This window comes from Peromyscus leucopus, chromosome 15 (assembly GCF_004664715.2).
Source record: "Peromyscus leucopus breed LL Stock chromosome 15, UCI_PerLeu_2.1, whole genome shotgun sequence".
NCBI classification, from domain to species: Eukaryota; Metazoa; Chordata; class Mammalia; order Rodentia; family Cricetidae; genus Peromyscus; species Peromyscus leucopus.
Window position 1 is genome coordinate 15,995,134 of NC_051076.1, and position 22,044 is coordinate 16,017,177.

At 47.9% G+C, this 22,044-nt stretch overlaps 1 protein-coding gene across 1 annotated transcript in view; it reads right to left on the bottom strand.

Annotated features, from left to right (window-relative positions):
- Positions 1 to 2,638: 2,638 nt before the first annotated feature.
- Positions 2,639 to 22,044, bottom strand: part of Capn8 (calpain 8) — a 48,017-nt gene continuing 28,611 nt past the window's right edge. Inside the window, exons 12-20 of the mRNA XM_037211076.1 lie at positions 20,798 to 21,022; positions 14,246 to 14,452; positions 11,938 to 11,995; positions 10,420 to 10,484; positions 6,793 to 6,861; positions 6,311 to 6,389; positions 5,667 to 5,783; positions 4,770 to 4,828; positions 2,639 to 2,915 (exon numbers count right to left, since the gene is read on the bottom strand). Coding sequence (XP_037066971.1) covers positions 2,892 to 2,915; positions 4,770 to 4,828; positions 5,667 to 5,783; positions 6,311 to 6,389; positions 6,793 to 6,861; positions 10,420 to 10,484; positions 11,938 to 11,995; positions 14,246 to 14,452; positions 20,798 to 21,022 — 903 coding nt within the window. The 3' untranslated portion in view covers positions 2,639 to 2,891. The remainder of the gene's footprint in view (positions 2,916 to 4,769; positions 4,829 to 5,666; positions 5,784 to 6,310; positions 6,390 to 6,792; positions 6,862 to 10,419; positions 10,485 to 11,937; positions 11,996 to 14,245; positions 14,453 to 20,797; positions 21,023 to 22,044) is intronic.

Here is a 22,044-nt window from a genome sequence, read left to right on the forward strand (position 1 = left end):
CTTTCAGTACCAGGGGTTGAATCCAGGGCTTCCCTGCATGCTAGGCGAACCCCGCCACCTCCGGTCACTGAGTTATCATCCCAGGGGTCTTCTTACTTTATGTGACAATCTCACTACATTATCCAGGCTGTCCTTGAACTCCCAACATGGGCCTGGAGTTTGCCTGCTTCATCGTCGGAGTGGTTGGAATTTCAGGCCTGTACCATCACGTTTGTGGCACTGTATTGAGAGCTGTGGAACGTTTAGGATATTTAGGCACTGGCTAGGAGCAAGAGATACTTTGAGTGGGCTTTTGAAGGTTGTATGGTTCTGGTCCCAACCTGTTTCTTCTGCCTCTTGTCGGATGCTGATAGAAAGCGCCCAGGCCATGTGTTCCCATCACTGTGAACTCTGCCATGTCTTTCCCACCAGGATGGATTGAAACTTCTGGGATTGTGACCCCAAAGAAACCTTTTCTCTTGAAGTTGATGTCAGGGATCTTGTCGTGGTTATGAGAAAAGCCACCACGGGACACTGCTGCAATAAGCCTGACCGTGGGGTTCTCTGGCCTTTGGAACTGCTTTGCAAAAGAAATTTGAAAGAATTTAGAAATGCAGGCTAGAGAATGGCTAGGGTGGTGTAAGTTCTGCTAATGGTAGGTTCTGGTGGAAGTGCGGAAGATCAGAATGCCAACAGAAATTCGGCAGTAAGGGTCGTGCTCATAAAGTTTCAGATAGATAGAAAGACCATTTGGGAAGAGGACGCAAAGTCATTCATGTTACACCCTGACAAAGACTCTGGATGGATTTCACCCATGTCTTTAATTGAAGTTGAATTCAAAAGTCATGGATTAATTTATCTCATAAATGAAATTCCAAGCCAGCACAGCACACAGGCTGTGGCATGGTTATCACTGGCAGTTTTTAACCAGATTTACAGTGAGAACCACTGTGAAAAAAGAGTAGATGTCTTAGTTAGGGTGTTTTGTTGCTGTGAAGCGACACCATGACCATGGCAACTTTTATAAAGAAACATTAATGGGGAGAGGGGTGGCTCTCTTATAGTTTCAGAAGTTCAGACCATTATCATCATGGCAGAGAGCATGGTATGTGCAGGCAGATGAGGTGTTGGAGCAGAGAGTGCTACATCTTGACCCAGAGGCAACAGGAAGTCAACTGCCACACTAAGAGAAGCTTGAGATCTCAAAGCCTGCCCCCACAGTGTCACACTTCCTCCAACAAGGCCACATCTCCTAATAGTGCCACTCCCTTTGGGGACCATTTTCTTTCAAGCTGCCACAATAGAGCAGAAGGGTTTGTTAAACATTCAGCAAAGGAGTCTGAATATAGTGAACCTAGTGAATGCTGCCAGCAAAGCCATGGCATTTGTTAAGGACAAACTGAGCCCTTTGCCCTAGTACAAGAGCAAACCTCTAGGCAAAGATCCCACCTACTGAAGACAACAGGGTATAAACACTCATTTGAAAGGCTTCTGTTTGAAATGAGAGTGTCTATAAAAGAATGCCTAAAGGGCCACTCAGGAAGTATTTCCCCAGGCTTTGAGGTGTGCAGAATCCACTGCCACCATCATCTTTGGAATCCTGGCTATATCCTGGGTTGGTAACAAAAATGAGTGTTGTCGTGTGTAGCTGAGTGCAAGGAATGCAAATGTCATAGAGCTTTGCTCTGAGATTCCAGAGAAAAGTCCAAGGCCAGCAAATGTGCAGCAGACTTGGGTTCCCTACACAGATCCCCTGAGTGGGCTGTAAAGGTGAAGAACAAATTTCAGTGGAGACTCCAGGACACTGGAAACACCAAGAGCAGGTGACATATGCTGATAAAACCTGGAGGCAGTAATTGGAGGTGGCCCCAAAAGGAGCCCATGTGTACTGCAGGCAGCTGGGGAGGGGCTACCCCAGCCACTTGAAGCTCAAATGATGTCATCAGATGTCCCATGTGCCAGGCACAGAGCTCTATAATTTAGTGTTTTCCTTGTTTGGCTTTGTTCTAATCTCTCCTTACTGGCCTCCCACCCCTCCCTCTGTGCCACCATATATTGAAAGTTTATAACCTGTTTATTTTTGTAGAGGTTCACAGTTAAGAGTTGGCCTCAAGTCTCAGAAAGAAATGTTAAATTTTTTGAACAGTATTGGGGGCTGTTGTGACTATGGGGACTTTTGAAATTGGACGGAATATTGAGACCACAGTCACAGCGTCTCAGCGTGTAGACAGGTGTATTAGTTACTTTGCTGCTGTTACAACAAATTGCCATGACCAGAGCACCTTAGAGAAGAAAGGGCTAATTTAGGTTTATGGTTCCAGGAGGTGAGTGTCTCCGATGATGGAGTAGAAGTTACGGTGGCAAGAACAGGAAGCCGAGGGCCCGCATCCTGAACCACAAGCACAGCGGAAGCTTCTTACAGCCCACTCCCAGGGACATACTTTCTCCAGAGAGGCCTGTGCCCTTTCTCGGCAGAGCTAAAACCCTGCCTTTTCCCCCTGAGGACCCTCAGAAGCAGGCCTGCTCACAGCAGGTCTCCCCTCCAAGAAAACGTCCATCTTTTCAGCCTTCTCGTAGCTTGGACTCCTATCTTTCCCCATCACATGAAAAGTCCAGGCTGCCCTCAGCATTGCACGTCTCCAGAGGAAGGCAGAAACCATTCTGGCCCACAACTTTAATTGATTGATTTCCTTCCACTGGGCCTTGGGATCAGCTCAAACAGCTCATAGCTCTGTGCTGCTGAGAGATCTGGGGCTCCCCAGCCTGCTCTGTTGGGACAGACCAGTGTCTCAGGAACAGTGATTAGCTGGAACAATACAACAATCAGAAAATGTCACTTGAGTATACGTGTTCTTAAGATTGCAAAGAGACGAGCGGAAGGCAGGGAAGTTGTTGACGTCTGCAACAGCAGGTCAGACCAGCACACAGCACAGCCACTGCAAAAGAAAAGACAAAGTCAGTGCTCGGCCTCCAGGGAGCATGTGGGCTGTGGCCACAGATGTCCTCCTGCCCTGCGTGGCACCACTTGTCACAGCTCCACCCTCCAGCCAGTGCCATGCTCACTTACAGGAAACTAGTGACTTAACAACTCAGAGCACTACAGGACACGTGACTTAGGAAAAAAACTCGATACCCAAAAGGGGCTTCCAAAAGGAGGCGTGTCGATGAGTACAATACAATGGGTCTTGTCGGTCTGCAAGTTCCGCATTCATAATTCAACCAAGGGCAAATTAAAACTCTACAAAGAAAGAATTGCATCTGTGTTGAATAGGAACAAATTTCTTTCCTTGTCATTGACTCCCTAACCATTGTGGTGAAAACAGCTCTGTAACCAGCATCAGCATTCTATTAGGCATCAATTATAGTCTAGAGGGGATGTAGAGTATGCAAGAGGATGGATAGAGGTCCTATACAAACACTGCCATTTTATGCAAAGGTCTGATGCATCCAAGTGTCTTAGGAGGGTTCTGGAAACAAAAGCTCATAAAGGAGAATATTCATATATATATATATATATATATATATAGATATAGATATATAGATAGATATATAGATAGATAGATAAATATAGATAGATAGATAGATAGATAGATATCTTTTGCAGACATACATTCATCCTTATATATGTATTCCTGTATTCTTATGTCTCTATGTTTTACATATATGTATATATTCCTACATTTATGTCTATTTCAAATATATTTATATGCATCCCTATATATGTATATTCCCGCATTTATATCTGTATTTCATATATGTGTGTGTATATGTTCTTATATGTATCTGTATACTCCTACATGAACACTTCATTCTACACACACTAGTCTCCAAGCGTCTATAGGAACCCACAGATACGTTACAAAGAAAGCTTTTCCTTGATCTTAGGAAGTACTCAATGCCATTTTCATTCACAAGAACAATGAAAAGCAGTTGGACTCACACAACATGGTAGGGATGGTGATAACCCAGTCCTCCACCATGGCAGGAGGGTGATAACCCAGTCCTCCACCATGGGTGTGGCATGGCAGGAGGTCCTATGACGCCAGCCCCCAGTGGGAGGAGGCATGGTGGCATGATAACCCAGTCCTCCAGTCCTCTACCATGGCATGGATGGTAATAACCCAGTCCTCTAGCTCCACTGCCCCAGAAGCAGATCAGAGGCCAATGCTGCCTCATAAGGTGGACCGTTGGGGCATGTCCACACTTCCTGTTCCCCCTGGCCCTCCCTAGCAGGAAGTAACAGCCTCCATTATCCCAAGCAGGCCCTTACAGGCAGGGACTGGTGCTTCCTGCATAAAGCATGGTGTGACTTGTGCACAGCAGGAACACTCGCTTATTCTGCACCTTTATTCCGCCTTGTTGGAGATTCAGTTTGGCTTCCGGTGCCGTCCTGTATGTCAACTCAGAGGTTGCAGAATTCAGGCTTCTTAAATTATGTCTATTCCTCACAACCAGACACACATGCACGTACAAGTGCGTCCACATTAACAAGAGTTTGCCTCTTTGAAATGATTTTAGATACAGCTAGCTATTACTTTATCCTTAAGATAAAGAAAGGGATGAAAGAGTCAAGAGGTAGGCACTTGATTAAATTATATTAATTAATTAGAATGCTTAACACACTCCTTAAGAGACTGTCCCATTCCTTCTCCTCACGCCCACCACAGAACATTCGGGCGTTTCCATGGCAATAAGCTGGTTCGTAGAAATAAACACAGCTTAGCCCCTCTGCTGTCCAGGGATTTCAGAGTTCTGTCTACCAGGACTTCCTGAAATCTCAGCTTGTTTACCTCAGCCAGGGAGAGCTGGACAGTGCCATTCTGGTCCTTGTCCAAAAGCCTGAACAGTTCTGAAACACCAGAGAAGGAAGAAAGTCAGTCAGGTCTGTTTCTGGGTTTTGGAACCTCAGAGAGCCATCTCTGGCCAGCCCACGCCCTCCACCCATGCCCCCCAGATCTCATCTAACCCCAGGGAACAGCAGTCAGGGCCAGCTCTAGTGTCAGCAGGTGTCTCCCAGACTGAATGGATGGACCAAGTTGTCAGCAGAGATGGTTCCTCTGGGTCTTCACCTTCAGAAGCTCAGCCAAGAAACTGGCAGTTCTTTGGTGAGTGGGTTGCAGATCGTCCAGTCCCTTGGCTTTATCTCTGGCCAACTGATTTTGCCCCTAAGGCTTCCCACCTTGCACTCTCCCAATGAAAGGAAGGTCCCCTCCCTTTAAAAGATGTCATACTGATTATAAGATAACAGCGCCCCAAGGTCCAAGGAAGAAATCCAGCTACTGCCTTCTAGAGGGAGCCTACCCTCTTCCTGGAAGATGGCACAGTCTCTCAAATGACCCTCATGGTGGCATACAGATGAATAAACACCAAAAGCTCCTAACACAGGACCCTTAAGAGTCCCAGCGCCTTGACCTAGTGACTTCATATAGCTCAATAATCAGGATAGCGGTCTCCAGGTCTCCAAGGAAAAGCAACCTTGGCCCTTAGATGTGACCAGCCCAGACATCTGTAGCCCCTAAAGTATCTACCTCGCTTTCCTCCTGAGTATCACAGTTATAAAAATCTCATCTTTACTTCCTTAGTCCCCTGGCTCCAAAGGCACTGTCAGGCCTCACCTCTGGCCTGGCCCCTCCAATGCTCTGTGTCTCTGAAGAAAAGAATCGAGGCTAAAGAAAAGCGAGGCTTACTGAACAGAGTCTCCAGGCGGATCATACAAGCCACAAAGCCGTCAAAGTCAATGCCAAGCTTGCTGCTCGCATACCTCATGGCAATAGACTGCTGCACCTTGTCGTTGAGAGTGAAACCTGAAGGCAGAGAGGGACTGTGTCACGGGTGGTGCAAAGGCCTTAGCGTCTTCCTGATACACCGCAAGGTGCTGGCGCCACAGGGACCCTCCAGGAGCCTGCGTAAATCCATAAATCAGCACTACTCAGCCTATTCCAGGGAGGCCCAGGAGATTCTCTGCCAACAAGTCTCTCCACTCTTGGGGATGTCTCACCAGCTCCTTCTCTGGCCCAGCACCAGCTCAGCCCTGGGACAGTCATAACTATGCAACCACAGGAAGTACAAGTAAGACAGTGTCCGTGAGCCCCTGCCGAGCTCACACCTGGTGACCGCTGTCACTGCCTGAGTGACAGGCAGGGTGCAGAACACTGCCGCATCCTCTCCTTCCGGGAGAGGATGGATCCTCAGCAAGGCTTTGTTGACACGCTGCCATCCAACGTAAGAACGCTTTCAGGAATGACCCTGAGCCACTACCATCATGAGAAAAAACACATCTACAGTGGGTCCATCTTGGGCCTAAGACCTCTCCTACAGGACGGGTCCTCACCTGCTTTCTGGAGGGCCGTCCTCATTTCATGGGCCTCAATGGTCCCTACACGGCTGTGGTCCATTTCCTTGTAGATCTCCTGGAGCCAGAGAGAAATTGCACATGGAGAATAGCATAGCCCTGGACAACCATTTCCTCCCTCTCTACACCTCTCTCGAGAGGCCAGGGATGCTCTCTAAGACTGTACTGACATCTTCAAAGAAGTCCAGAACAAATAGACACAGGGCTAGAGGTCATTATAGTATGTTGTCCTCTGAATGGGACTTCATTAGAAGGGCTGACATCTGTGTCTCTCACTTCCACAGCCTTCAGGCTCCCTTCTGAACAGTGTGTCCAGGTTTGGATGGTTTTGACCAGAGTCTGGATAGACCAGGGTCTAGAACAGTCCAGGGATGGGTATTATAGAGGGTCAGAAGGGAGGGAAGGGGATGGGGCCCAGGGAGATGCCCTTCTCTCCCAAGAGAGAGAAAAGAATTAATTACCAGATACTTGCGGATCTTCAGCCAGAGTGTCTTGAACTCCTCAGGTCCCAGGCTTCCAGTACCATCCGTCTAAGCTTGTTAAAGGCCAACACAAACAAAACCTGAATCATCAGTGAGTGTCTTTCTCTTAGGAGCTCACATGAGTGCCTTGAAACCTCAGGGGACCTTCGTGTCTGAAGCAAGCCACACAATGAGGTGATGGTAGGAAGCCAACTCAAAATAAGATTAGAAAGTTAAACACTCACTCCACGGGCCAGGCACAGAGGTGGGAATGAAGAGCAAACCAGCAGCCTGAAACCTCGTAACGTCAACACTACCTGCCACCATACCCTCATTATCCCGGATGACAGCAGGTGGAGCTACGTGACTTATAGATTCACTTCCAGACTACAATTTCTGTGATTGTGCAACTTCTCATTCAAATCATGTTAGTGTTGTCAGAATGTCAAAAAAAAAATTACCAGGTGTTGCAGCCACAGGGTCTTCTCAAAGGCCATAGCAAAACCAAAAGCAGTATGTATGTGGGAGGAGGTCATGTGGAATTTTCCATACCCGACTTATCTTCCTTCCAAGAGTACTTACTGAGTGCTGAACTAGACACGGGAGTTTGGTTTTAAATTGTCTTTACACTCATAAATTTCAGTCTCTTTTCTCACAATCACAATAAATCAATAAACACCACTGTGTTACAGAACAGACCATCAATCCTCCCCATGTATGTTAGACAGCCCAATAGAAGTCCAGTCTGCACCCAAGAGTGTAAAGCTCTCTCTGCTCCAGTCTGGATCTAGAGTGACCACCAAAGGTCCACCTAATAAAGGCTTAATGCCCAGCATGGCACTCTTGGGAGGTGGTGGAACTTTGAAGAGATAGGTCTAGTGGAACACCACAGGTCATCTGAGGCAATCCCCTGCAGGGGATGTTGGACCCTTGCCTCTTCCTCTTCCTCTCTCTCTTTTACTTCCTGGATGCCATGAGATAAATGGTCCATTTCATTTCCACCATTGAGTGCTGCCTCATGTAGACCAAAACAGCCAAAACTGTGAACTCAAATAGACCTTTCCTATGACAAGTTCATTGTCTAAGATATTCCGTTAAAACCATGGAAGGCTGACTAACATTCTCATCCTTTCAGAGCATCCAGTCTCAGGCTCTGTCTCTGATTAGTGTTGAATGTTGGCTGGACCACATCCTTCACACCCTCCCTGTAACACAGACAACAGGTCTACACAGAGAACTGAATGTTGGCTGGACCACATCCTTCACACCCTCACTCTAACACAGACAACCTGTCTACACAGAGAACTGAAGGTTGGCTGGACCACATCCTTCACACCCTCCCTGTAACACAGACAACAGTCTACACAGAGAACTGAATGTTGGCTGGACCACATCCTTCACACCCTCCCTGTAACACAGACAACCTGTCTACACAAACAGCACCCCCCCCCCTGTAACACAGACAACCTGTCTACACAGAGAACTGAATGTTGGCTGGACCACGGCTCACACCCTCCCTGTAACACAGACAACCTGTCTACACAGAGAACTGAAGGTTGGCTGGACCACGGCTCACACCCTCCCTGTAACACAAATAGCCATTCTTGGCAGGGTACTGAGCTCAGGGAAATAGCACCCTGAGTCGTGGCACTTCCCATGCTTGCATCTCATATCACCCCCACAATGGCTGTACAAACTGGACATTCTTATTCCATTCTTCTCTAGGGAAAGACCCTGACAGTGCAAGCATTTAGTAACTTCTCCAAATGTATATACCTGATAAGTAAGGAAGACAGAATTTGAACCTTTGCTTGTCCCGAAGTCCAGATGACCGACCTATTGAGTCAGGGTCTCCAGGACTGAAATCTAAGTGCTGGCATTTTCAAGTTTCCATGGGTGGGGGGATACTGACGTGTGTTCTAGTACTTGAAACATCATGCTAATGGAAGCACCATATAGTAGTGGCTGCCATGGAGGATAGGGAATAAAGAGTGACTGTTAATATGAGTGCAGGATTTAGGGGGTGGGCAAAAGTGTTCTAAACCAGGTGATGGCTACACAACTCCATTTCTAATAAAAGCCACAGAAGGAAGCCCCCATCCCAACTAAGCATATTCTTACATATGAATCACATCTTAACAGACTTGTCCTCTTTCTAAATCTGCATGGGCATTTCACTGCACATGGAGATTCAGGTGCTCTCCCTTACTGGAGCAAAGACTCCAGAAGAAGACAGAGTCACCAAGTCAGCATCCTCTGCAGCCATAAGAGACTGATTTTGATGAGAATGATTCTGAAACCAAGGACCTCATCACAGCAAAGTGAACCAAACAGTTTTCTGTGACCACAGGTTGAACTATTAACCACACTCCCCAACGGAAGGACACAAGGACAGAAGGGCTTCAGCACTATTCAGCTGTTGGCCACTTGGGGCTCCAGGGCCACTAGACAGCACCACCTATCCATCAGCGATGACTTGTGCAGAGATTGGCACACACTCCGTTACTATGACTCTGCACAACCCCTGCCCTGTGCAAAGGAAGGTCACTCTTCCTGTTCTCTCTGGGGCTGGAAAAGGGATCCTGTAGTAAGTTACCAGATCTCATCATGAATGAGGCCCTAAGAACTGAGGGGGAGCCTCCCTAGGCTAAAAGATTCACCTTCACCACCAGTAAGTGGCAGGACATGTTCCAGGCAAAGCTTGAGGAAATGTTGTTAAGCCATTGGTGCCTTGCACCTTCCTGTAGAACTTCCCTGACATGCAGAATGCCTTTTCTCTATTCATCATGAAAACTCCTACCCATTTATAGTACATTAGTTATGTCCCCCAAATCCATGTGTTGACATTTAATCCCAGCATGAGGGTGTCAGGAAATGGGGCCCCTGGGCAGTAATTGGGTCCCAGAGGGGGACCCTTCATGAATGCAGCTGTGCTTCTATAAAGGTAATTCCAGAGAAATCCCCTTCCATCTTGTGAAGCTACAGCCAGGAGCCAGGAGACAAGCCCTCCGCCGCCACATCTTGATCCTAGATTTCCCAGCACCTCAAACTGTAAGATATGTCTATTATTTATAAGCCACAGTTTAAGGTCTTGGGAAATAGTGTTCTGGCAAACACTGAAAAGACTGTTCTTCAATAGGAGATAAGATCAGAGAGAGCAAATAGGTTTTATCTGGTACTGTAATCCTAAACTATTGGTAGTGGATATCCAAAGGCCATATTGAAAGTCTGAAACAAAGACCATATAGTGATGGGGAGAGCCAAGGAGGGGTTTGGGTGAGGATGGAGAGTTGGATGAATTTCAGCAGGTGGGGGCACTGAGATCAACACAGTGTGGAGGAAGAAGGAGGCAAATACCTCCATTTGCTGTCTCTAAGTTCCATAATTTTAGGCTTGGTACTCAACTATGGAATATCTTGTTTTTTAATTAATAACTGGGAGATAGTCTCGAATGTGGTAAAGACAATCTACAAAACGATGCATTTTTCTTTAAAGCTCAAAAACACAATTCCTGACGTGACCAGTAAATATGTTTCCTTTCTCAGTTTCTCTGCTCTCCCTCCTTATCAGAGAAGGTAGAGGAGTCTTTAAAACAGAAAAAAAAAAGATGTGACATTTAAAGGATACATCCAGCAGGCTGATCATTTCTCTGCAAGTGTTGATGTTGAATCCATCAAATTTCATGTCTGTTCCTAAATATTTAAAAAGAAAGAAGGTGGGAGTCAGGGTTGTTTGAAGACAGGGAAAATAAATGATCTAGACAGTAGGAGACCATCAGAGAGTACATTTTCAATGGAAAAGGTGAGAGCATCATGGGAGACTGAGGACAGATACCACCAGCCTCCTGGTACCCTAGGAATCAGTGCTGGCCAGCACTGGCACTGTGCTCCATCCTCTGAGCCTCAGCCTTGCTAGCCACAGATTTATGTTTGTAAGCTTTAGTTTCACCTTCTATTTCATCAAATGGAAATACAATGGTGATAGTGATGCTATTTGCAACCAAGAATGGTTGAGCATTGTGGTACGAAAAGTGAAGCGTGTTAAGTTCTTACTAGAACAGCTCTGCTTTGTTACCAGGATATTGGTGTAAGCCCACCTACTCTCCATCCCCACATCAGGCCCTCCTTGGCTCTCCCAGTCACTATATGATCTACTCTTGAGAATAATCCTGCTTGGCAGATGTTATCATCATCTTCATTTTATAAACAGGGAGACTCTACAGTTTGCTCAAAGTCATTGACCTGTAGGGAACAGAGCTGGGTTTTAAACATCAGCCACCTGGCTCCACAGTCACAGCACACAGTGGCTCAATGAAGCTATCATTGTTAAGTCGCAGGCATCTCTCTGGAGCTCCAGACATCCCTGCCCTCCACCTTCACCTGGGTGCTAAAGACCTGGCGGTCCCCTCTTCCTCTCTGCTCTGAGACACAGAGCATGCATCCTTTAAATGTCACAAGAGCAGAGCAGAGAGCAGAAGGACTATGCTAAGCTAGCTGAGTCCCAGGACACTGCTCAGGCCCCTGTCTGTCTCTGGGCTAGCATGAGAGCCCATCACCCAAACAGTTGAACAACTTAATCCTGGCCATGCCTGGACCAGAACGGAAAATGGCTGGCTCCATGCTGGCCCCAATGGCACTGAGGTTTGAAATAGGGTGTCATACCCTTCTTCGGGAACAGTTGGTCACTTGGGCTAGCGAAATCTGAAACTTTGAGCAACTGAACATAGGCAAGAACAGTCAGAATCGCCCCTCCCACCTACTTCCCCAAAGAAGCTCGGTAAAGGATCTTCAGGCGACATTAATTTTGTAGGAAAGTGTCACATAAATCAAGCACAGCCCAGCTTCCTTGCTCTCAGGACTTAATAGATAATTGCATTTGATGTCAAGATTCTTGGTCCTGCAGAGTCTGGTTACTTACCAGTGAGTCTCACCTCTCCCAATGCCACCTCCTCCCCAGCCTCTCCTACAGGCCAGATACTGCCTCACCATACAGAATCAGGATCTCTAAGGTCGGAGGCAGCCTGAACCCCACCCGCTCTACCTGGGGTACTTCTGGCCAATCTCTGTCTGCCCCCTCTCTCAGCCCCAACTGGCACCTCTCTTGGATGCCCATGGACTTTTTGGTAGGACCCAGGGGAGAACTCACGTGTAGAAAACATTCCATTCAGGGCCCTCTTGAGCTGATTAGCACTGATCTCAGAATCCTGCAAAGAGCCCAAACGTGAATGGAGTCAGACACAACCAGCCATTTCAAGGCATCCGATTGATGTAGAGCTCTTTTTCCCGATCAGACTCCAGGTCCACCAGTCCCTGATTTTTCAAATCATGTGATATCTTTAGAAACTCAACTTCCCCGTTTCCTCTGGGGTCCAACAGCCTGGAAGAGCCCAGAAGGGCTAATAGGGAAGAGGGAGAGATGTCGATGGCACGAGCTTGGCGCCTAGCTCCACAGAGGGCTGCCAGCCCAGCCTCCCGCTGTGCTTCATGGGACTTGCTTAGTCAGAGAACAGAGCGTGACAAGCAGCGACAGTGGGAACCAGCACTAATGTACCACAGGCCCTATCTGAGGCATCATTAAATCTTTAAAAAGCTGCATCCGTGCTACGGTTAAAGAGCCATGACTGCAGACACTGCTAATCACTGCACACACACACACACACGCTGCAGCATGGATCGCTGTACTGTAATGGCTTAGGGCTCACAAGCACCAAGTCTTGGCCAGATTTCCCACCTGTGGGGGCTGCTACTCCATGCAGGGACACATTTCAGGCTGGAATTCGGATTCAGGGAATGAAGCTGCCCAATAGAAGATAAGCCTCACGCAGGGTGAGGGTCAGGGGGCCCAGTAGAAGCAGTGGGCTGTGAGCTGGGTTCCAATCTCGACTCTGCCCATTTTTCACACTGTGACCTTAGCCCGGTCACTCTGGTCCTCCTGTAGTGCCCCAGCCAGGTCCTAGCATTGGAAAGGTGAGACCAAAACTGCTCAGAGCAATGTCTCCGGATGGTCTCCCCGGGGCATAGGGTGGTTAGTTCTATCGTAACACCAGACACCCCTCTGGAAAACCTCTGAGCAGAAAATCTCCTTCACCTACCATGAAAGAAATGGGATGCTCAGAGTCCATACTGGACCTCGGCTGTGACCTTCATGAGGCTTTGTGACCTTGGACCACGTTAACTCTCTGTCATTTTACCAGCAGTGGAGGGGATGGTGGCCCGTGTCCCCTCTCCATCACCCCTCAACCAGAGAGAAACGTAAGACAAACTTGGGAAGATATCTACAAACAACGGAGGGTTTTTTTATTTTTGTTTTTTTTTTTTCCTTCTGGTGTTTTGGATGTGCTAAATAAAACATGGCCCCTTGGCAGCTAAGGAAACAAGTCTCTGCTGGGATAAAAAATACTGGTCTGAGCATCAGCGTAAAGCCAGGTGATGCATTCTGCGGGAGTGCTTGTCAGTGGCTACACAGACAGGCTGCTTTCTGGGTTGCTTTCCTTTGTCGCAAAGGTTTCTGGCATATCTTGTGTTTTTCCATTCCTCTCCCCCCCCCCCCCACACACACAAACACATCACAACAGAAGATTCACCATATATTCCAAGCTGTCCTCAAACTCCCGGCTCATGCAAGCTTCCAGCCTCAGACTCCCAAATACCTAGCATGACAGACCACTGCACCATTTTTAAGTTCAGAAGGTCTCTTGGAGCTTCAGTGGGGTTGGAGGTGAAGGTGAGGTAGGAAGTAGGACTTTTTCCTTCCGGGGTCTTCTTAGCACTTCATGGCCCTAGCAAGGATCCTCAGTTTCTATGAGGCCAGTGAGGTCACACTGGGTCTCAGGTGAGCTCAAACTTATGACAGCTGAATGACTGGGATCAAAATGAACCCTGGACAGCAGGGCAGAGGGAGAAGGAATGGGGGGGGGTGCGTACACAGCCGTGCATACCCTGATCTTAATCACATTCATGCACATGCCAGAGACAGGCTTAGATTCCACAGCACCGCTGGTCTCCAGTGGGCCGGGCTGAGTCTCTATTCCCAGGGCAGGTTAACTGAGTGGCCTCCTGCTGAGGCTGGGCAGTTCCACCTCTGAAGGCTATTGATTTAAAAAGGTCACACTGCCCTGGCTTTCTAGTCAGAGGCCCCATCTGACGGGACCAATTTACAAACCGAAAGGCTTTTGGCGAGACCCGGATATTAGGCTTTTCTATTTTCTCACGTCAGTCAACGCAGCGAGAAAAGTGGCCTCTGGACAATAGTTTCTCTCTCTCTCTCTCTCTCTCTCCAAAACACAAGAAAAGCCTGCCAGCTTCAGACAGGATGAAGTGACAAATAAAGGCCCAGGCTGGAGACCCAGAGTATGCGGCTTCGCCCTCTGCACTCCTACAGACCCGAGGGGTGCAGACAAGCGTGACCTGAGCCTGCTGCTGCCCTGCACGCCAGGCACCTGCCCTCCGCTCACCTTGCCTGCAAACTCCTCAAACAGGCTCCGAAAATGCTGCTCATCTTCTCCATCCGCATCACATGGATGTGGCTGGAAAGGAGGGCGATCAAAGTGAAAACAGGAACTGTGGAGTGACACATGCAGACTCCCAAGCAACCCGTTAGCATCCCCGTGAGACTGTACTGGCTGAGTAGGGACGGACGTATGGCGGTATGGAAAATGTCCCTCGCGGTCTCAGGCATTTGAACTCTTGTTTCCTAGTTGGGGCAGGGGAGGCTCAGGAGGTGTGGCCTTGCTGAAGGGAGTGTGTCTCTGGAGGTAGGCTTTGGGACTAAGAGCCTCATTCTGCTTGAGGTTGCCTTCTCTGGGTTGCCTTCTCTGCTTTGGCTTGCATTTGGAGATGTGAGCTCTCGGCTTCCTACTCCTGGCTGCTGTTCGCTGCTATGCCTCCCTGCCGTGACGGACTGTTATCCCTCTGGAACCATAAGCCCAGATAAATTCTTACATAAGTTGCCTTGGGCACAGTGTCATATTAAAGCTACAGATAAGTAATGAATACGGGTGGTCAGGAAGGGATCCGTCCAGCGGACTGGCCGTCCAGCAGGCTGCCATGCATGATCCACAGATCCTCTCGGAGTCTACAACCCCTGAATTTCTTCCTTTAAGACTTATTTTAGTGTTAACTATCTATATGTGTGGGGGGGTTGCATTTGAGCACAGGTGCCCAGAGAGGCCAGAGGCATGAGATCCCCAGGAGCTGGAGTTATAGCAGTTGTGAGTTACCCTACATGGGTCCTGGGAACCACACTTGGGTCCTCTGCAAGAGGAGTATGCACTCTTAACTGATGAACCATCTCTCCAGACCCCTAGACCTTGAATTTGGGGTTTCAACCCTGAATCACAACAAAAACAGACACAAGGACATCTCAGGCTGGGTCTGGAAAATGTCTAAGGATTTTGCCAACAACCTCATAGGGATCTGAACTCCAGAAATCATATGAAAACTATGAGACTGTTTATACGTGTTTTCCTAGCTTTTGCAGAATCAAAGGAAAAAAGAAAAGGCTGAAATGTAGTTAAGACCACAACCTAGTAGAGACAACAGAACCGGAAGCCAGAAGACCGAGAGCCAAAGTACAGACAGGCCGCTTCCTGGAGCCTGTCTCTGCAGACTGAGCATCCACTTCCTAATGCAAATATTAGATTACCTGAGACTGTTTCATAGCGCCATTCTGAAAATCAAATGAGAGCTAGTGTGTGTCAATCCTTTAAAAATTACAAACCGTTCTGTGGATGCCTGTGACCGAATGCTTTCAAAATCATCCCTGACTGTCATCACCAGACAGAATGGGAAGGACAAAGCTTCCAGAGAGCCTGAAGAGCTTTCCAGAAACCAGGCTGATTTTCCAAAGCCATCCCCAGGGTAAGTACACAAAGCCCAGGAGAGCTTAATGACGCTGTAACTCGTAAATTACAGTGGCGGGAATGGGGTTGTCCCTGCTTACTGCCTGTGACTTAGAGTGACCACGCTGTTAGGTGGTCTCATTACTATACACTTTTCACATACGGGGAAACCAGGGTTTAGAGAGCTAAGTAACATCACAGAAAGATAGTAAGAGCCAGAGGCTGGGGAGGTGAGAGGTACATGAGACCCTAATGGGTCTCATGCTAATGATGGACGCTGATGGAGGGAAGGTCAGTCAGTTTTCTTCAGTCAATGGGCCATGGTAGATTGCCCATGCACTAATGAATGGCTCCACTCCCACTTACGGGCAGCACTAATTGTACTCAGTGGGTTGTGAAGGAGAAGAATGGGGATAAAGAAAGGAAGATGAAGTTGGAAGACTGGAGAGGAGAAGTGGGGTGGATATAATCTAAATATGTTGCTAAAGAATATAGAGTAAAAACAGAAAAACAAACAGTTAAGTGTCAAGGGCCAAGATCACCCAGCTAACGCATGATCGACCCAAGATTCAAATGTCCTCTACCATCCTCTAGTGTGACAACCAGAGACTGCTGAATGAGTTACCAAACCATGACTTGGAGATTTGTACAGGAAGAAAACACCCACTCTGGTAGGCCATGAGACTTCCTGTCTCCTCCATCCCACTCTCTCAGCCTCCAGGGCTCTACCACGAGGCTACCGATGCTACCATCACACACAAGATGCACAAACCCAAAGCCACACATGGGTTCTTTAGAAGGAAAGGAAAAAAAAAACCAATAGTTTCGCACATACAATTTCAAGTGGTTTTTCAGGAGAGAAAGTCGTTATACTGTTCGTGTCATGCACTTTAAAGTCTAGTGACAAGCCCATAAATTCTAGATGGAGCATAATATTCTACTATTCTGGGGAGAAAAGGTATGAAATTGCATTTGAAAGGGCAGATCTGAGTGAGCCATGCACCCTGAATCCCAGCCCATGTGAGGCAAAGTCAGGAGGAAGGGAGCTCAGGGCCAGCCTGTGCTACATAGCAAGACCATGTCTCAGGCACATACATAACAACCCAGTGTGCGTATACGGACAGACGCTGTCTGTATCAGACAGTCTGCCAACAAAGGGCAACCATACCACAGGATGTGGGAATGCTGGGAGCCAAGGAATGGGAGGCTGTGTTTACATAAATGACAAAGGACCCCAAAAGTGTTCATTCATTCACCTGGAGCACATTGGAGACTGCCCCAGGTCTGTGAGTAAACACAGAGCGTGGTGAACAGGTTGTGCTCTTTATCTCTGTGTGTCTACTCCCCGGGTAGAATGTGTGTAGAATGGCAATGATGTGGTAAGCCTGACAAAGGCAAGGAAAGAGTCTTGTGACGACACTGGGCTGATGTCATCTTAGCAGCCCTGCTCAAAGGCATACATCTGAACCCCGAGAGTGGCCGGTTCACCCCGAGAATCTCCCTCACTCCAGGCAAGGCAGCCAGGCCCTTTGAATTTCTAACTGTCCATGAGCTGCAGATGAGGACACAGGAGTTCCAGAAGGCCAAGGCCTTCCTAATTCCTGTGTAGTCCTGAGTTCAACAAAGACGTTACCCCTGAAGTGTGTGTGCTGTGCACACATGTGAGGTTGTGGTGTGCTGTGTATGGGTGTGGCATGTACAAATACATGCGAGTAGTGTGTATGTGGCGTAAGTCTGGCTATGTGTGCATTATACATGCACAGTATGTATCGGTGTTATGATGGAGTATATATATATACATATATGGTGTGTGTATGTGAAAGTATGCAGTCTGTGTGGTAGGTATGAGTATACATGTGTGATATTTTTTGATAGGTATATGTGGTATCTAGTATGTATGTGTGATGTGTATGTGATGTGTATATAGTATGCATGTGGTATGTATATGTGGTGATTATGTGGTGTATGTGATATACAGTATGAATGTGTGGTATGTGTATGTAGTGATTTTGTGGTATATAGTATGCATCTGTGATGAATGTGGTGTGTGTATAGTAGCATGTGTGGTATGTTTTATGGGGGTTGTGGTGGAGTATGGTGAGTTTGTGTGTATGGAATGTGTATAAAGTTTGGTGTGTGTGGTGTGGTGTATATATGTTGGGACAGAGGTGGACTCAGAGAGGAAGAGAATGAAAGTTTCTGTGAACCAGAATATGCTGGAAGTCCCAGGCCTTGGAATCCCAGAATCCCTTGTATGGTTCCTTCATCATGCTCTGGAGACCACAGAATGCTCTCTGCCTGAAGGCCTGTGCTTTACCAAGCTACAGCAAATGCAGCAGCCTGTGAACTATAACCTGTGAAGGAACATATGATCAGATCACAGGATGGCCAAGACAGATCGATGGCCAGAAGAGACTTCTGAGACCACGGGAGATGGAGACAGGGAGCTGCAGTGATGACCAGGATTGAGCTCTGCCAGCCTGGCTCAGTTAACAGAAACCGAAACAGACTTGTAGATTCTGTGGTGTCTGCCCTGACACACTGTGGCTCCTCTAACATTCCTTGTCCCACAGTGAGAATGAGAAGAGCCTGGGAGTGCAGCCCCCGAGCTACCGCCTGCAGCTAGCGCTCAAGAGCGGAGCCCAGGACGGAACTAGTGCAGCTGGGAAGTTAACAAGCGGACTGCAGACCCTGGGAGCAGCCGCACCGCATGGAGACTAACTGCAGGAAGATGGAGCAGATGACAGTGAATTTCCTGCCAGATGAACTCAAACCCAAGCCCCAGGCAGATGGATGCTCAGGTGGGACGTTTCCACTCATCTGTAGAAACACGAGCTTACACGGTTGGTTATTTCCAATAATAGAACGTGTCCACCCCCTGCCATTTGTTCAGAAAGGCAGGCTCAGCCACTAGAGGGCACTTTCAGTAGCAGCTGCATACAGATACTCAGTCCATTTGGGGCAACAGCAGAGGGGTGCAGCTGGACCTGTGTCACGTGAAGTCATTCCCTCACCCCTGGGCCATGGAGCAGAAAGATATCACACACACACCACACACACACACACACACACACACACATGTACGTTCATGTATGTGATTGCATGCAAGAGGGTACATGTGCACATGTGTGACTATGTGTATGTGTGTAGAATATGAACAGCCCCTCCGGCATCACTCCTTAGACATTATAGTACTAGGTCCCAGAGAAATAAAATGTTACCATTCTTAATATATAAAGAACTTCCATTAAATTAATAAGAAACTTGAATGTCTGCGGTGCAGTAGTGTGAGGCTTAGCATAACAGGATTGCACACAGTTGTGGGATCATCTTTTTGTACACTGTGAAGATGTGTCTTTGCCAAGGAACCTTCTGATTGGTTCAATAAAGAGCTGAGTGGCCAATAGCTAGGCAGGAAGAGGTTAGGCAGAACTAACCAGGAGAGAGAGGAACTTGGGGGATTAAATCTGGGCGTGGGCGAGACGCCAGTGCGACACAGAGGGAGTCGGACATACAGAGTGGAGGAGAGGTAAAGAGTGGCGTGGCAGAATGTGAATTAATAGAAACAGGTTAATTGAAGTTATAAGAGCTAGTGGGACAAGGGTAAGCTAAGGCCAAGCTTTCACAATTAACAATAAGTCTTCCGATCACTATTTGGGGGCTGGCGGTCCCGGCGAGAAAGTACTACTACTACATCGTACCTCGTGTGGGTTTCCAGCTACAGCGTCCCCCATTTCCCTGAAATCCAGACAGAAGTGAATTAAATGTGAAAAGGAAGTTTAGCCAATGGCTGGGTTCTTTCAGAGAGAATTTCCTCTACTGGGAAATTGATTTCACACCCAGGATTTTTCAGTTTTTGCTAAAAAACAAAACAAAACTGTAGAGCTGAGCCCCTGAAAAGAATCCTTCCCCTTTACTGCCCCAGCCCACAACCCACCCGGAAGTTTTCATTGGAGATAAGGGTTTCTGCTCTCCCGTGGATTCTAGAGTGCTGCGCATGGAGAATTCTGAGAGACGGTCCATCTTACCCCAGCTGCTACCCTTCTCTCTTCTGAAAACCTCACTGCCAGATCCTCTGCCAGCCTTTCGGAGAATGTGAAGTATGCGGGTGGGTACAGGGCAGGGGGATGTGCAGTATGTGTGTGATATGCATCAGGATTGTGGTATGGTGTGTGTGCATGGTGCATGTGGTTCATGGGGTATGTATATAGTTTCTGGATGTCTCTGTGAATATTCTATGTGTGATGTATGCATGGTGTGTGTATGTGATTTATGTATTGGTATATGTGCATACTGAATGGAATGTAGTATTGAAGCAAATGGTGTGTGTTATGCATGTATGTGGTGTGTGGCATGGGATCATCAACATCTCTCCAGGAAACTTCAATTTTCTCCATCTTCTAAAGGTTCAGTGAGACCTACTCAATCTGTACCAGGGACCTTGGAATCTTCATTATCAGTCCAATTGTGTCCAGAATTGTCTAGTCCGCCCAAGGGTCTCTAGGACCTTCATCATCACAGCAAGATTGTTTAGGAGATTCACTATCTGCCCAAGGGGCTCTGGGAACATATATTGTGGTATGTTTATATGATATGGTATGTATAATATATGTGTGTTTTGTGTGTTACATGTTTGTGTTATGTAGTTGATGCATGTATTGTGTGTATACATAATATACATGATGTGCATGCTGTACATGTGTATATGTTTATCTATAGTGTGTATGTGGTATTATACGGTGTACATAAAGATGGGGGGTGCATAAATGGTATATATTTGGTACATATGTTGTATATATGTCTAATGTACATATAGTATGTGGGTTGTGTGCAATGTGTATAGTATGTATACTGAGTATGTGTATACTGTGTACACATCCCTGCCCCAGATCTCAAAAGCCTCTGCCAGGCAGCAGGCAGCTGGTCAATAGGCTGTTGACGGTGCCCTTCTCCTCAGCCTTGACCTTTCTGGATGAGGACATTCCCAGTACTACAGAGGAAAGAGGAAGCAGCAGGAAGCACACCCAGGGAAGGTCCCTCGGAGGTGCCATGCTTTCAGACTTCCTCTGGAACCATCAACCAAGATCCAGGGGCAGGTCACTCAGCAGTGGGTGCCTCCCGATGCTGCATTCCACCTGTGGCCTAACTCAGAAGACATGCCCCCACAAAGTAGACGCACAGAGCCTTGGCCTTCTTCTCTGAGAACACCCTCAAGAAGAAGTCACCATCCTTGGAGGGCTCAAAGGTAGATGGTACCACCAGGTACTGTCCTGGGGGCAGTCGGACCCGGCCGGACACTTCCCGCAGGTTCATGTAGATGCCAGAGTCAGCAGAGGGCTGGCGGCCCAGGAAGAAGTTCTGGCCCAGATGTGCATCTGTGTGACTCTCCAGCTGTGCAAAGCAATGGGCAGAGTCAGTTTCTCCTTGGAGTTCAGCCCAACCCTGTCAAATTAGGGATTGTTCCCTGCCCCTAATGTGTAAGAACCAGGAGGCTTTCAGTCCAGCCATAAGCTACCTTACTGTGTCTCAAGCATTAAATGGATTGGAGTGCCTCCTGAGTGTCAAGCCCCGTAAGGCTTTGGCCTTAACTGTGACCTTGGTCAGTCCCTCTGCCTTCTAGGTCTCCCCAGTTAGATGAAGAGTGGAGCTTGGGGTGTCTGGTGTAGGCTTTGCATATCTTTCCTGGCGATGGCAGCAGCCAATACTCCGCAGCTGTCTGTGAGAACAGCATTGACTCTCCCAGTCCAGATCAGGGGCTGAAGAAGGAAACTTTAACCCTGGTCCTCAAGTGACGTGCTCTGTGAGGCGACTAGCGTGACCAGGCTCTGAGGGAGACAGAGAAGGTAGATATCCAGGCCTTGTTCTGGCTCCCTCCTGGCCTCCTGGGGATGGGGGCTCTTCCTCAGAAAGGGTAAGATACTCCCTCGCATCTGCTGTGAGGAAGGGTGGGAGGAGGCTGCCAGCGTGTGACATGGGCTAATTACTAACCGCGGAGCGCTCCGCAAACACAGGTGCCGACACGTGGTGCCGTAATTAAGCCTCCCCAGAGCCTTGCGTCTTTGCAATCAATCTTTACATGATGCCCATGACAGAGGCAGGTGCAGGCAAGCTGCAAGAGCTGAAATACCCACCCTGGAGTGGTCCGTGTCCACGCATGGTCACCAGACCTCCTCTGAATCTCAGTGCTGCTGATGGGGGGGACAAAAGTAGGACCCCCTTGTCCCCTGTCACTGCCCTGCCTGGAACTCCTCAGGGATCCTTCCAGGTGACAATTAGGACAGCCACAACGCTTGGGATTCTCTCTGAAAATGTTTCCACCCTGGACGGAAGCGTGCCGGGGCATCCACAGGGCCACAGCCAACATCTAAGTGTAGCAAGCTGAATGTCATTCTTGGTCTCCCTGATGGAAATGA